The sequence below is a fragment of the Spermophilus citellus genome (assembly GCF_964194105.1).
Source record: "Spermophilus citellus genome assembly, chromosome: X".
NCBI classification, from domain to species: domain Eukaryota; kingdom Metazoa; phylum Chordata; class Mammalia; order Rodentia; family Sciuridae; genus Spermophilus; species Spermophilus citellus.
In genome coordinates, this window is record NC_138190.1 from 108,226,010 (window position 1) to 108,242,159 (window position 16,150).

The 16,150-nt window shown below is 34.1% G+C and overlaps 1 protein-coding gene across 1 annotated transcript in view; it reads right to left on the reverse strand.

The window, feature by feature from the left end:
- Window positions 1–16,150, reverse strand: part of AMMECR1 (AMMECR nuclear protein 1) — a 116,609-nt gene that overhangs the window by 17,898 nt on the left and 82,561 nt on the right. Inside the window, 1 exon segment of the mRNA XM_081276988.1 lies at window positions 999–1,113. Within this exon segment, the coding sequence (XP_081133114.1) occupies window positions 999–1,113 (115 nt within the window).

Consider the following 16,150-nt stretch of genomic DNA (forward strand, 5'->3'; position numbering starts at 1 on the left):
TTCAATTAACTGTGAAGACAGTGATTTGGCCACAAAGCAAAATATTACAGTTGCCATGGGGGGCCAGTTCTTCTAAAACAGCATTAGAATTAAAACATGTTATATCACAATGATATAGTAATGCCATTTATGAGCGGCGTGAGAGAAAATGCTGTGTCTATGGCTGAATTTCTATTGTTTAATTCTGATAGAACTTATTCCTTCTTACTTTTTATACACATTTTTTCTCTACTATAGAACATAAGATGCTTTATAATAAGGAAAAAATTGTACCACTTTTGTATATGTAGTATAGTGCCTGGAACACAGTAGGCATTCCATAATATGGGTATGTGTGTGCATGCAAAATTTCATAGACCTACACTCAATCATCTCCTCTTAACCACTGAAGCAAATTAGGATGAGAATGTGTGAACTTAATAAGCCAACCCCACATACAAAAGAAGAATAAAAATATGATTGGTTCTCTGATAATGCCAAAGCACAGAGATACTCTCAATATAAATTTGTTAGTGTGTTCAGTGTGTGAATTGAGGTAGCCAAGAATGATTTATATTATTTAATTCTAGTTAACCAGTGCTTTGTCATGATGAGCTGATTTCTCCAAGTGGTATCTTACCCTAAATAACTTGCTTTTTGCTTCTGAGATGTATCCTCTGACCACCTAATCACTTGGTAGCAGCTACAACAAAGTGCTTTGGAATAAAAATAGAAGGAGAAATAAATTCCATTCAGTCCTTCTTACTACTTATTAACAGCTTTTTTATGAGATGCTCTAGTGAGGCAGTAGGACAAATATGAAAGCCAAATTCAGTTTATGGATTATAACAACACATGGCACTTTGCCTTTTAAAAATTCCATTATTCAAATCTCACTATTCAATGGCGAAATTTATTTATTCATAAGAATGGGTCAAATGAAGTATTTTCTGAGACTAGCTTTTAACATTTATCAGGGGTTACTTTCACTTGTTCTTTTAAAAGTTTCTTAATCTTACCTCCCAGTCCAAATAATCACAGACATCTTCAAAGTTAGTGAGTAGAGACACTGAGCAAAAAAGCCGTGGCAGCTCATCTCTTGTCATTGGGGGAAAACGGCTATCTTTAAGGGCACTGTTGAAAACAAAGCAAATATTAAAACAATCACTGAATAAGAAATTTCCTAATTTCAAATGCAATCATTTGAAAAAGGTAAGAGATTAAAAGAATCCATGAAATATCAAAGGTACCAATAATCTTTAAATATATTCAAAGCCCTCCCAAATTTTAGAAGTCATCCATTTTTTGCATTGACTAGATTGTTTGTCAGCCAATCCTGTGACCACTTTTGATTATAAAGAGTAGATGTACAATAAAATTTCCTGTACATCCATTTCTTGATATCTCTTTGTGTTACTTGTATAATCTGAGAAAGTTCTATTTTACTTTTGAGGGGAATAAAAACCAGACTAATGGAAACTTATTGGAAGACCTCTGGCTCTAGTGTTAATGGAAGTAAAAAAAAAAAAAAAAAAAAGGACAAGTATACAAAAAGTTATATATCTCTGGCTATGTGTGTGTGTAATAATCATATTGTACACAATAAAATAGTTTATACTAGTTTGGCCAGATACCACAGAAGACTCAGAATTCAAAAAAGATTTTAAAAATCATACAAGTTATAGACTAAATATACAAAATTTCATGTCCCTTGTAAATGATAACTCAAGATGACTCAAAAATTATGAAACTACAGGAAATAAGGCTAATCTGGGAAATAAAATTACAATTAGGAGATCATTAATCCCATGCAATGAATTTCTGAGTATACAATCTCTGATTGGATCCATTAACCAAGTGCTAAGTTATGGAAGGATCCCACTCTAAAGGACAAAAATTTTGTAAGGCCATACTTCTTCCTGCAATAGTGGAACAGACTGAAATATATATGTTTTATATAGTAGATAGGTTGGTAGGTAAGTAGGTAGGTAAGTAGGTAGATAGATAACACACTATGTGGGTTCCTTATATTTTTATAAGAAACCATTTCCTGATCAAGAAAAACAATCACACCTCTGATTGTCCAAAATATTAATGACACTATGGACATTCAAGTCATTCTTCTTCCAATGTCCCATATAGCAGCCAGGCTTAGAAAGTGTTTTCACAGATTAATCCTTAGAGGCCAAAAACTTAGACCCTACCAACTGTTTGGTCATAACAAAGTTCCATGGCCTTTGAAAATAATTTAATTCCCCTTTCAGTGACTTTCTTATTACTAAATTTTCTTCTTTTTTCATTTTCATCCCTTCATTTGTATTCTAAACTAATCCATTGTGTTTATATTTTCAATGCATTTTAGTGCTTATTCTTTCTCTCTTGTTATACAAAAGAAAATGATTTTAGGAAGATACAGAGATGTTATATATTTGTAAAGTATAAATGTTTCTCCTATTCAAGAAGCCAGGATTAACCTAGGAAATTGTGATAACTCATATTCTAAAATCAGCACTTCAATATTTTATAATTTAACAACATAAATTTCCTGAGGTTTAGCTTCTTTTATTTTTCTACTGGCAAATAAAGTTTGAATGAGAGCTTAAAAGTCTTTTTTAAAAGTCAAGATAAAGACATGTTTATATAAGCATCTCCCCTATACACACATACTGGAGAGAAATTCTAATACATAGTTCAGAAGAATCCCATGCATAAAAAAGGCCAATCACATTTTTTATTTTCCTGTTAAAAAGAAAGGAAAAAAAGCCTTGTACATTAGAATAATATGAAATGCAATTTTTTTAGAGTTATGTATTTTTATTTTGATAAATATACATAAATTAACATTTTAATCATTTTAAAATATACAGTTCCATAAGATTAAGTACATTCACACCATCATCACCATCCATCTCCAGAACTTTTTTGTTTTCCTCAGTTGAAACTCTATTCATTAATTACTAACTCCTCCTGGGTGTGGTGGAACACTACTGTCATCCCAGCAATTCAGGAGGCTGAGACAGGAGGATCACAAGTTTAAGACCAGTGTCAGCAAATTAGTAAGACCCTGTCTCAAAATAAAAAATAGAAAGAACTGGGGCTGTAGCTCAATGTTGGGTTTAATCCCTAGTACCAACAACTAACTAAACACTAATTCCCCGTTCCCTGCTTCCCTCAGTCCCTAGCATAAAACAATTTAAATACACTTTAGTTATACTGCTAAGTCACTGGTGCTTTGGGGGATTTTTTGGGGGGTGGGTACTGGGGATTGAACTCATAGGCACTCAACCACTGAGCTACATCCCAGCCCTATTTAGTATTTTATTTAGAGACAGGATCTCGCTGAGCTGCTTAGTGCCTTCCTATGGCTGAGGCTGGCTTTGAACTTGCAATCCTCCCTTCTCAGCTTCCCGAGGTGCTGGAATTACAGGCGTGTGCCACTGAGCCCAGCTATATATATATATATATATATATATAATATATAAATAAAACAGTCTTATTGAGATATAATTTATGTACCAGTAAATTTAATGTATACAATTCAAAAATGTTTAGTGTATTCAGAGTTGTACAAGAATCACCACCTCTCAATATTAGAATATTTCATCTCCTCAAAAAGAAATCCCCTTTCCCATTAGCAACCACTGCTCATGCCCCAACCCACAGGTCCTGGGAAAGAATCTACTTTCTATGGATTTGCCTATTCCAGACCTTTTGTATAAGTAGAATCCTACAGTAATTTTGCCTTGGCGTCTGGTTTCTTTCATTTAGCACAATGTTTCTGAAGTTTCACCCATGTTGTACCATGTATCATTATTTTATCCTTCGTGTTGCCTAATAATACTCCATTGCATGAATATATCATATATTGTTATCCATTCACAGATGGATAGCCATTTAGGCTGTTTCCATTTTTTGGCTATTATTGAATATGCTGTTGCAAATATTTACACAGAAGTTTTAGTGAGGACGTATGTTTTCATTTCTCTTATATAAAAACCTAGGAGTGGAATTACTGATTATAAAGGTAATTCTATCTTTAACTTTGAGGAACCAACAAATAGTTTCCCAAAATGGCTGCATGATGCAACATTTCCATCAGCAATGTATGAGCATTTCATTTTCTCTACATTCTCACCAAAGTTTAGTATTGACTGCCTTTTTTTATTATCATGCTAGGCCTCCTTAAATCTAGCTCTAGCTTTCTTATGAAAACTACATGTTCTAAAGTAGCCATACAATTAATTTTTTAATCTCCTTGATGCAAATCCCATTTTGTTTACTCTATTACTTAAGCAAACCAAGGAAAGTTTAATTTTAGCTTGGTGTATTTCAACCTATTTCTAATCAATAAAGATTTAAAATACCTAACATAACAGAATCAGGGTAGCAAGTTTTTCTCATGATATGGAACCTTGTTGCTCAATCATTTGTAAGCTTCAAAAACAAGAATACTTAGAATAATGAGTAAGGGAGAAAATGATAACAGATAATGGGAGAAAATGACAACAATGCTTCACTACACTAAGATTCAACATAGTAACTTCAAAGCTCAGAAACAATAGAGAAACATTAGTCATAATAGTCTGATTTTAGAGAAAACATTCAAACAAGACTTGATTCTTGGGATTTTCATCCAACTCTAGGTAACTTTTCATTAAACTCACAAGTATAGAAAAATTCCAAAGGTAGGAAGCCCTATGTGTCCCTAAATGCAAATCCCTAGGGAACCAAACTAGCAATGAAAGCCTAGCAAGGACTTAAGGGATTATAAAATGACGAAAATGCAGCTGGAGACTGACCTCTGAGCTGCCTGGCTGGTGTGGATAGACGATAAACAAGAGGATTCAGCTTTCCTCAACCAAGCTCTTTTTTAGTATATAGAACACGTAATGTTAAAGCTGAACCATTAGGATATTGCAGTTCCGAGTTGGTAGTGACTTGATTGAGGTGACCCAGATAAATTAATGATAGAAGTAGGGATACAATCCAGATTTTCTGATTCAAGTTCAAAATTCTTTTGAGTATCCATACTTTAGTTTTCACCTCTGAATGGATTCTTTTTTAAATTTTAAAATTAAATGCTTGCTTTAATTGGCAATTCTGATCTCATAACTACAGTGTTTTTGCCTGAAGATGATAAATAATAATTCAATGGCATTCATTAGTAGCCAATGGGTAAATAGAGCTTGACTTCCTGTCTATTCAAAATCTGCATGATAAAAGGGGTTTTCAAATATTAATATTGTCCATAGAAAGCATTTTATACCAAAGTAGTATCTGCCAATTTAAATTCTAGCAATCTAAGGAACTGTCAAGTGTATCTTTTAGTAAATTTATATGAAATTCTCTTTACTAGAATAGGAAGTCATTTCCTAAATGTTCAAATTTTACTAGGAAAAAATAAAACAAAACACTTATGTACAAAACTAGCTGCCTGCTCCATCAATGATAGATGGGTGAAGGTTTTAAACAACAATTTAGTTCACATACCAAATTCAAATATACTCAATTCAAATTGGCACCTTCCCAAGAATACACTTCACCTAATTGAGAAGCAGCAATAACATCTGTCAAAGTTAATGTCTAATGTTAAATAGCACTCTAATGAAAATGAACATTTTAAGAAAAGAAATTAAGAATTTAGCTATCAAAGAATCAAAGGGTTTGTGACAGTCCCTGGAAAATATGCTAAAAAGAAAAAAAAAACACTAGTTGAAAAGAGGCAAAACCTCAGCTATTACAAGGCTCATCATAAACAACATAGCATGCAACAGGAATGATTTAAGTGAATCTGTCTAGCCATTTATTCATTTGTTCATTCATTTTCTAAAACTTTGATGCCCTTAATCGGTTAACCAGTGGAAAGTTACCAAACTCAGAGGGACTTCATATTACACACAATCATTTTTTTTCAGGAAAAGGAAATAATTAAAACCAAAAAAAATCACTGTTTATATAGGCAAAGTAAAGCAAATGAACCATGCATCAGTCTAAAAATAAAGTTTCTTCATGGGGGGTTTCAGTCTTCAGGAAATCTCATAAACTGCCATTACCAATTAGAGCACATGGAACAGTAAAAACCCATGACATGTTTGAACCTCAGAAACTCAGAATATTAGAATCCCAAACCTACATCTGAAAAATTATAAATATGTTTTTGTGGGGTTTTTTTGTTGCTGATTTGTTTTTGTTTTGTTTTGTTTTGTTTTGGTAACAGGGATTGAACCCAAGGCATTTAACCACTGAGCCATATCCCTAGCCCTTCTTATTTTTTTTTTTTTTAATTTTGAGACAGGGTTTCACTAAGTTGTTTAGGGCCTTGCTAAGTTGCTGTGGTTGGCCTTGAACTTGGAATCATCCTGCCTCAGCCTCCTGAGTCACTGGGATTACAGGTGTGTGCCACCATGTCCACCTACATAAGCTCTTTTACTCATTAAGAAGCAATATTGGCTTCTACAAATTCAAGAAATAAGGGATACAAAACAAAATGCAAACAATTTGAATACTCACCAAACCTAAGGGTAGAGAGGAGCAACAAAAAACATAATTATATTTAGGGGAAAAGGGAAAAAGAATAGGAACCTTATTTTGGTGAGGATTGTGACTCCAAAGAAAAATTTCACTTGTGAGCCATATGTTCAGTGTTACTTAATTGGGAGATGTTTTTCCCTTTCCAGTTATAAATACAACCCACTTGCTGCTCAATGAAAATAATGTCGATTAATTTTAAGATATATGCATATTTAATGTGACATGATGAGTAATTCATGAGGAACAGAGGGAAGAACTAAGGGATAGGATGAAGTGAAGAGGAGGGAGAAAGGAAGAAAAGAAAAAAATTGACAAAGAAAAAAGATGGAGGTGAAGACAAAAGGAAGAAGCAGGAAAAGGAAGTGGGAGGCAAAGAAAGTACAAAAAGAGAGGGACCCCTAGAAAGGGTGCAAATAGAGACAAGCACAAAGGGACAAAGAGAGAAAGCAAGAAAGGAATAATGGAAGGATAAGAGAGAGAGGGAGATAAAGGGCAATGGGTTCAGTACATTTTTCTATTATTTGCCTCCTGTGAGATTCACTTAGCCTTTAAGGGTGTTATCACCTACTGCCCTCTGATTAGCCTACAGTTCTTGATTTGTTCAAGTCTTCAATTCTTAAAAGCCTCTACTCTCTATGAGACAGCCTACACTGCCCATCAGGAGGAAAAATGCCTTCTGGGCTTCAAGCTGTGATGACCAGAGTGGTATCATCAGAATCTGCCTCCTAGGCCACAAGTTCTTCCCCTCTAAATTAAAGGAATTGGTTGTGAATTTGATTTAGTGGAGCAGAACTAAAACTAGAAAATATAAGATACATAAAGGGACAGATGGCTAAATGTGTATATGGCAAATATTTCTCATTTCCTTCCACATAATGCTTTCTCTGTGGAATTTCTAGATTTACTCTATACTGTTTTTAGAAATGAACTACTAGAACCCATGTTTGCTTTAATTATTTTTCAGATGAAAATCCTTTAAAATATATTCTGCCAGAGTATAATGATCATAATTTTTTTCTTCATAACTCAAGTTCATCTTTAAAACTCAATATGATTTTGAGTCATTCATTACTATATGTGATAAGAACAGTACTGTCATGGTGTTGGAAAGGAAAAAAATGTGTGGGTTTGGAAAACAGATTATAGCATGGCCACTCACAATTTCCATCTGGGGAAATCTGAAAACGTGAGATTGTTTCTACCTTTAAAAAACTAACACAAAATAACCTGACATATGCTTTCAAATTTTCCAGGCATCTTATCCTTGTGTTCCCTAAGTTAGAATACTATAAAACTTAAGGAACTACCTCTTAAACTGAATTGGAATTTAGAAACCTCATCTACAACCCTGAATGAGTATTATTTCCCTAATGGCCATTAAAAGCATGTCTCTCGTGTCTCTCAGGTATAACAACAGCTTCCTGTGACTTAATGTCAATAATAGCACCTAAAAATGAAAAATTAATCATTAATATATAAGCACTATTTCACAGTTCTATAGAACCTAGCACAGCAGAATGATCAAGAGCTTGGGCTCTGAGGTCCAACATAATTTTATTTGGATCCTGGCTGTATTGCATAGTACTTATGCAACATTTAGGCAAGTATTAACTTATGCCAGCATCCATTTACTCATCTATAAAGTGGAGATAATAATAGTACCTAATTCATTGTGCTACTGTGACAATAAAAGAATAATAAGCTACAAAAGTCCACAGGAGAGAGTACATTCAGAAACTCCACAGAGAAAGCATTGTTTTTGTTTGTTTGTTTGCTGTTGTTTGTTTGTTTACTTCATTACAAATTTTTTGAGCACCAACATGACATTTGAAAAGTTTTGGCTTTTGGAGCATTTCAGATTTTGGATTTTAGAACAGGTATGCCCAAGTCTATGCAAATATTCCAAAATCTGAAAATTTAAAAAATTTTTAACATTTGTAGTCCTAAGAAGCATTTTCAGCTAAGGGATACTCAATATGTAGTAAAGAGAATACTAAATAATAAATGGACATGTATAAAACACTTATTAAAATCATATATAATGGGAATGCTGTGAGGAATGATTATATGAGCTCCTATTTTAGAAAAATCTGTTTTACACATTCTGCTATTAGCTTACTGGTAATCGCAGATAAATTTTACATAAATGAAATGATACATATTTGTTCCCAGAAACAAATCTATTTCATCACATAAGGTGTGCCTTCATAAAGAATTTCCATTATTTCTCAAGAACCCATTTGTATATTATTTTGAAACATTTTCTTAGGTTTTCTGAACTAGAGTTTTAAAATCTCTAAGGCAGGGATTGGATTTTTACTTCTATGCAATGAATTTTTATCAAGAAATGAAGTTCCCTAAATTCTGTTCAATTTATCTTCAATGGGTTTAGATATATTATTATCTATCATCCTACATACACTAAACTCATTAGGAAAAAATTAAAATAAAAATATTTTAGAAACCCAAACAACAAACTCTGTAAGAGGCAGGCACACAGTAAGAGATGAGAGACTCCAAAGGCAGCAACTGCCTTCCTCAGCTAAACCAGTGCTCTCCAATTTACTTTGAGCATTCTTATCAGCAAAGAAAGTTGAGCACATATTCCCATTATGTATGTTTATGAAGTACAATCATTAGCTAATATATCAAAGCACAATATACTCAGGGGAAGCTTTGTTCTTAAAGTTAGGAGGTATAAAAATTAAATAATGTACTTGACACTTACTTTCTTGTTTTGGGGCTGACATCTTTTCAGGTCTGATTAGATTATTTTTGTTTTTACTTTATAACTTCAGCCACTAACTTATAAGGTAGGAGAAATGTTACTTAGTTTCACCATTTTCTTACCCTTGCCTTGTACTTCTATTATTAGAATGACCATCAACTCATTTTTCCTTTACAGGAATCTTCTTAAGCTACTTTTCCATTCAGCATAGGTTAATTTATCTAACTTTAGATAACCTATTAATAATGGTCATATGGTTTAAGATGATGTACACAAAGATACTACAAACTGAACATAATATTAAGAACTATGAATCTACTTAACCAAGCAAATATAAACTGAAATACACTGCAGTATGTTGAAAATGAGTGAATGAATGTTGTGCCACTCTCAAACCCCACCAATTGGTGGATCTCATGCCTTCCTCACAGTCCTTCATTTACAATATGTGATAGTGACCCTCACATGGACCAAATTAAAGTACCAGGGTCAATTCAAATGTTAAATATTAGTAGATTTTAAATAGTTTCTTATATTTTAGATAAAATTTTCCTAAATAGAATTTCTAATATTTTCTTTGTACCCTACAATAGCTTAGCTGAGTGCATCCCTCTTGGAAGACTGCTAATCTAAAGCTCCTAACTAAGCTCTGGAAGACTTTTTCTAATATATTTGCACATAACATCGTGAGCAAAACCAATTTTAAATAACAAAAAGCCAGTATCTGTTGAGTACTGTTAGCCAGGTGTTATACATGCATCATCTTATTTAGTCCTCAAATACACCCATTTTGCAGATAAGGATATTGAGATTCAGTGATCTTCAGTGAGAATAAGCAATTTAACAAAGGTCAAAAATAGTAAAAAAGCTGATGTTTGAACTCAGCACTGTCTGCCTATAAAGCTTAGTCTGCTTTCCCAGAATCACTTCCAGAATGTAAGGAAAACAACACAAATAATCAGTTTTAAGGATCCCATGCTTCATGTTTTCTTTCAAGGAGTTTAACTGAAAGAAAGCTTTAGGTACAAGTGTGAGCAGATTCTGAAACTGTAATATAAATGGTATTGTGTGTGTGTGTGTGTGTGTGTGTGTGTGTGTATTTAAGTACCAGCTTGTTTTCATTCTCCTCTTCCTTCTACATTTTGATCTTGGTGATTCAGAGCTGCTGCCATTGAAAAACATCTGTTTTATCTAAACTTAATAAGCTCTATTAGTGGGATACTAAGCCTTCCTTTATTCTGAAGCCTTTCCACAATTTGAAATTTAATCTGTTGGAAATCATAATACAGTTACCAAAGTACCAGAATTTGGACATATCTAGGCTGGTGGGTCTGTTTCTGATTTTTAACTTTGCTTTTCCAACCTGAATGAATAAGTTGTCTCAGGCTTGTCATAAAATCATGTAATTTTTTTCCTTCCCTCCTTTCATGAAAAGCAAATGTATAAACAGAACTCTGTCACCAGCAAAACATACATTGTCACTCTAACTTATATGCCATGTTAGGGTGGTTGGCTCTTATCTACTGGTTTGTATTTTCTAAAACCACTGCTAGTCTTAGATGGTATGGGTCTGCTGCAAGATAGTCTGCTTCTTATTGTGTGTATTGTCTGTATTTTTACAAATGTCACTGGTGTGGGGACTAAAGGTAACCAAGGGAAAGACTGAAGTCAAAATTCATGATGAGGTACAAAGTAAACTTACCACCTCTATCATATTGAGGGAGAGAAGGAACCCAACTCTCCCTGCTACTTCACTGCAATGGTTTTCAACTTTATTTTTGTTAATTCTTCCTCACTCCCAGTTCTAGATGTTATCCTTCCTTTTTTTTTTCTCTTTCTACCTTAATAAGGTAATTAAGAAGAAAAATAAAATGTCAAAAGAAAGACATGAATTACAAAAAGGCAATCACTAAGACAAAGGCATACAGTGGCCTCCTGCCCTGCTATTCAGGATAATTCCAACAAGTCAGATGATGAGGCAGTTCCATGTGTTCACACTCTATCATTGAGTCAAAATGACCCTTTCCCTTTTGTACAGTTTGTCATATTTTATTTCAGTCTTTGGGTAATGATGACAGAGAAAAGTACTTGATCCAGAATGTATTTTTTTCCTAGGGATTTTAGGATAACTTTTACAGGCAGGAGGGGGATTGAAAGAAAAGTAGAGTGCCTCAGCCCCACAGCCTAGCTGCTTTACCAATTAATATCAACCAAAGTTTATTCAATCAGTTCCTTGATCCGTGTACTTTTAAGTGGCATATCTCACTACAACAAGTATAACCATGCATCTGTGTTTAAGGGCTCTGTAGTTTTAATTTATATTAGAATTTGTAGGTACTAGGTATTGAACACAGAGACACTCTCTACCACACAGTTACACAGCCAGTCCTTTATTTTTCACTATGAAATAGGGTCTTGTTAAATTGCCAAAGCTAGCCTTGTGATCATCCCACCTTAGCCTTCCATGTAACTGGTATTACAAACGTGTGCCACTGCACCTGGCTAAACCCTCTTGTAACTTGCCTCACATTCATTTAAAAGGACTATTTCAATTTTTATCATATTTTATATTTGGGGCAAAGTATCTTTTAACCATTTATATCATCTTCATTTTACAGAAATACTTCACAGAGTTTCCAAAGTACTTTCACATCTTTTATCTTAGCTGAACCATAAGATAGCCCCATAAAGTAAACAAATCTAATATATCATATTAGACACCATGATATGTGTCCTCCAAGAACAAGGCCCCCTTCAGTCATGGGGTAAGTGCTTAGAGATCAACTGATCTGCACCATTCATTTGACATTTAACATGGTGTGTCCACAAAATCACACAAGTACTTAATAACAGTTAGGACCACATGCTACATTTCCTTATTTCCCTTGTTCCCTCATCCACTGATTTTTCCATTACTCTTTCATAAATATCTTGACCAGATATCCTAATCCAATAACACTCTAGATCGGAGGTTCAAGAAGCAAAGAAGAAAATGATGCCTAAGGCACAAGGGAATTGCTAGAACAATAAAACAGTGAGCTGTTCAGCATAACTCAACACTGTCAGGCACCTGGCAATTGTCAGTATGCTAAAGTCAAATAGAACCTAGAAACGGAGCAGATAAGGGTAGGGCAGAAGCAGACTACCAACACTGCCTGTGACAAATTCAGTCTTAACATATGTCCCCCATTTTGCATTTCTCATCCACTCCTCTTTTTATCTCACATGTTTCTTACACACTCCTAATAGGAGGATCACTCTCCTTTTCTTTTCATTTTGCATATCCCTTTCTATTCTTACCCTATAGTTCATTCATTCTATCCCATCATTTCTCCTTAGCTGCTGAGTTACATAAATAATTATTCAATAGAAAAGTTACTTTTTTTTTTTTTTTTGGTGCTGTGGATTGGACCCAGGGGCACTTCACCACTGAACTACATCTCTAGTCCTTTTAAAAATTTTCTTTAAATCTTTTTTTAATTTTTATTTTTTTGGTTGTAGTTGGATACAATATCTTTATTTTATTTATTTATTTTTATGTGGTGCTGAGGATCAATCCCAGCATCTTGCACATGCTAGGTGAGTGTTCCACCACTGAGCCACAACCCTAGCCTCCCCTTGACCATTTTTTAAAATTACTTTTTCAGGGTTAGGGCTGTAGCTTAGTGGTAGAGCACTTGCCTAGCATGTGCGAGGCACTGGGTTCAATTCTCAGCACCACATAAAAAATAAATAAAGGCATGCTGTCTACCTACAACTATAAAAATATATTTTTCATTTTGAGAGACATATCAAGTTGCTAGAGCTTTGCTGCAGCTGACCTCAAACATGCAATCCTCCTTCCTCAGCCTCCCAAGTTGCTGGGATTACAGGCATGTGGCACCAAATTTTACACATTTAAAAAATCAGGGTATTAAATTCTTTTTATAAAACTTCAACAACTAGAAAATCTGTCCCTACATAAATGACATGGTAGGTTCTGCTTTTATGTGTATAAATATGTCAAAATTATAAACTGGTCAGGGCAAGATAACCTTAGTGCTCATTTTCAAGTAAATAGCACGATGCCATGTGCAGAATCACTGCAGGAGCGATATGTGGTTCTTGATGTACTGCTAAAGCTCTCAGACTTTAATCTATCTGACTTCCCAATCTCTCAACTTGGAACATTTACTTTACTTCTTTTAACAAATATGTTTAAAACAAGCCTGAGAAACAGAAAAGGACACTTTAACTCTTCATCTCTTATTCACTCATGTCTTAAGAACCTAATTTTCCAAAGGCAAAGAAAAATTCTGTCTGTATAGTTTTCCACTCTGTTACCATTAAAAATTACTTAATTCTCTCAATGAAAATGTTCTATTTCAAGTTTGTTCCATCAGACCAGGACATGGGATAATAAACTATGTTGGAAAAGCTTCATGATATGCTGCTGAAATAATAGCTATTGCTGATTCTGTACTATCGTACATATTAGGAAAACAACAATAGATAGTGAAATCATTTGAGGATGGAAAAATGCAATGAATAAAAGCCATGTGATTTGAATTACAGTCATGTTACAATAGCTCTATCTCATACAGCAGAAAAAGTAAGAGACACTCCTGATGATTATTAATAGAAAGGAATATCTATAGATATAACTGAATTATTTACTGAGTACCTGCTATGTGCCTACCACAAGTATATATCCAGGGACATAGAATGTTCAGTTTGAGTACTGCAGAACACCTGAGCATGAAAGATTTTATACACTGTAATAACATAACTAATGTTCATACAAGCTACTCAAAGCACTTAATGACAAGTTCAGATCTTATAAACTAAGTTACTTTTCAAAGGTTAAATCAAAACCAAAAAAGGGGCTGGGGTTGTAGCTCAGTGGTAGGGTGCTTGCCTCACATGCGTGAGGCACTGGATTTGATCCTCAGGACCACCTAAAAATAAAGATATTGCATTCATCTACAGCTAAAAAAATATTTTAAAAACACCAAAACAAAAAGGGTAAGATATCTAAGCTCACAAAGGCTTTACTTCTTAATTTTTATGGATATTAGCCTTTCTGTAGGAAAATATCCTTATAAAAAACTAACTTTTGATTATTTATACTCGTGTACATGTTGTATGTGTAACTCATTAGACCATAAGCCCAATGAATATAGTGACTGCTCATTTTTGCTCACTATTGTGTACCCAATGCCTATATAAATCAATATTTAGTAAGTATATATTTAGTAAGTATTTAATGAATGAAAGAACATGGGAACATAAGTTTCATATTTAATAAACATTTATTGGTAGTGTAATAAACATTTAGATGAACTTACCAGTTATACTTTATTAAATGGTCAATGTTCCCTTATATTCCTTTATTCTTATAGTCTTTGACTATCTTTCATTCATCAGCTTAAAAACTGTTCCACTAAAGTGTGTCTTCCTCTGTTTATATCTATTAAATGCCGTTCATTTAGAAGGCAATAACTGGTCTTTTTAGTCTTTAGCTAGATTACTGTGCATTCACAGTGTAGCAGTTTGGCAACATTTTTCTATCTAAAACTCATAGAATTAGACAATAAATAGATAATAGTCTTCCATGATAGAGTCACAGAGTTGCTTTGATCTCACAAGCCTTTCCCCCTAAGGAAAACACTGATGCTTTGCATCCTGAAGCAGCCCAGTGGCTTTTTATGTTTGTAGTGTTATTATTACTATTTTATTGTAGCTTAAAACATACAGGGGTCCATATTACCAGCCTATTTTTGTGCTTTTCTCACTTTCTTACAAAGGGAGAACTGGATGAATCATAAAACATCAAGGGCTGCAATAGAAAAAAAAAAGAAGCATAAGTAACAGTCTTGCTAAATGAACATGGGCCTAAAGGAAATCAGACATTAGTTCACAAATAAAAAATCCTTTCAAAAAGTCCCATGGCCACTTCCTGTTCTCTGTGGGATTGCAGGTTAGTAAGTATCCAAGGGGGAAAGGAGGCTTGTTGAAAATCAGGCCTCTGAAGCCATGAAAATTATCTAGTGGGAAGAGGCTGACTTTGATGAAGATAGGTGGGAGTGGTGCACATCTGGCGGGGCTGTCAGAATTTTTGTCAACTTACAATTTACCAGGCTGATGGGGGTTAAAGCATTAGTATGCACCAGCACACATTCTCTCAATCACATTAGACTTTAAAATTCCAAGGTCTGGTATGCCTTTTAGAAGAAATTATATTGGTTTCGAACACTGCTCAGAGCTTGCTCCACAAATCTGAGAAACCAGGTTATAGCACCTCGTTTTCCTTTACCCTTGCCATGTCCTCTCAACCCCCCGCCCACCCCCCCGAATGTAACTAAAAACCACTTCTTAAACTTTGGTAAATAACATTAAGGAAACTGAATGAATAATTTCTGTGGACTTAACTTTCCTGGAAATAATTATTAGTGATGGAAAATAACATTTTTGTAACAGTAAAATTTCACTAATTTGAGCTTCACTATTCCAAAATTTGGGAAAATTCAAACAGACCTAGACTAAAGGTTTCCCTTAGCAAGTCTGGAAAAGAAGGATCTGTGAAACAAATCAACTTTGTAATTAAAGTTATAAGAGAAATATAGGACTTGCTTAAAGACAACAAATTACCTTCTGGAATTTAGAATTATCCATCCACAGACACTATAACATCATAATTATAAATCTTTCATCTGTTAAGAAGCAAGTCTCTGGAGGACTTCTACCTGATAACACTGGGTTAATTTTGAGATATCTATGGTCACTAAACCATGCAAAACTATTTTTAAAGAAATATTTCATTAATTCCTTATATATTATACTGAACGTCCTACAATTATTTTGAATATAACAGCTTTTATTTTCACTTTGGTGTCGTTAGCTACTTGCCTACAGTGACAAAGACCTGTAAGT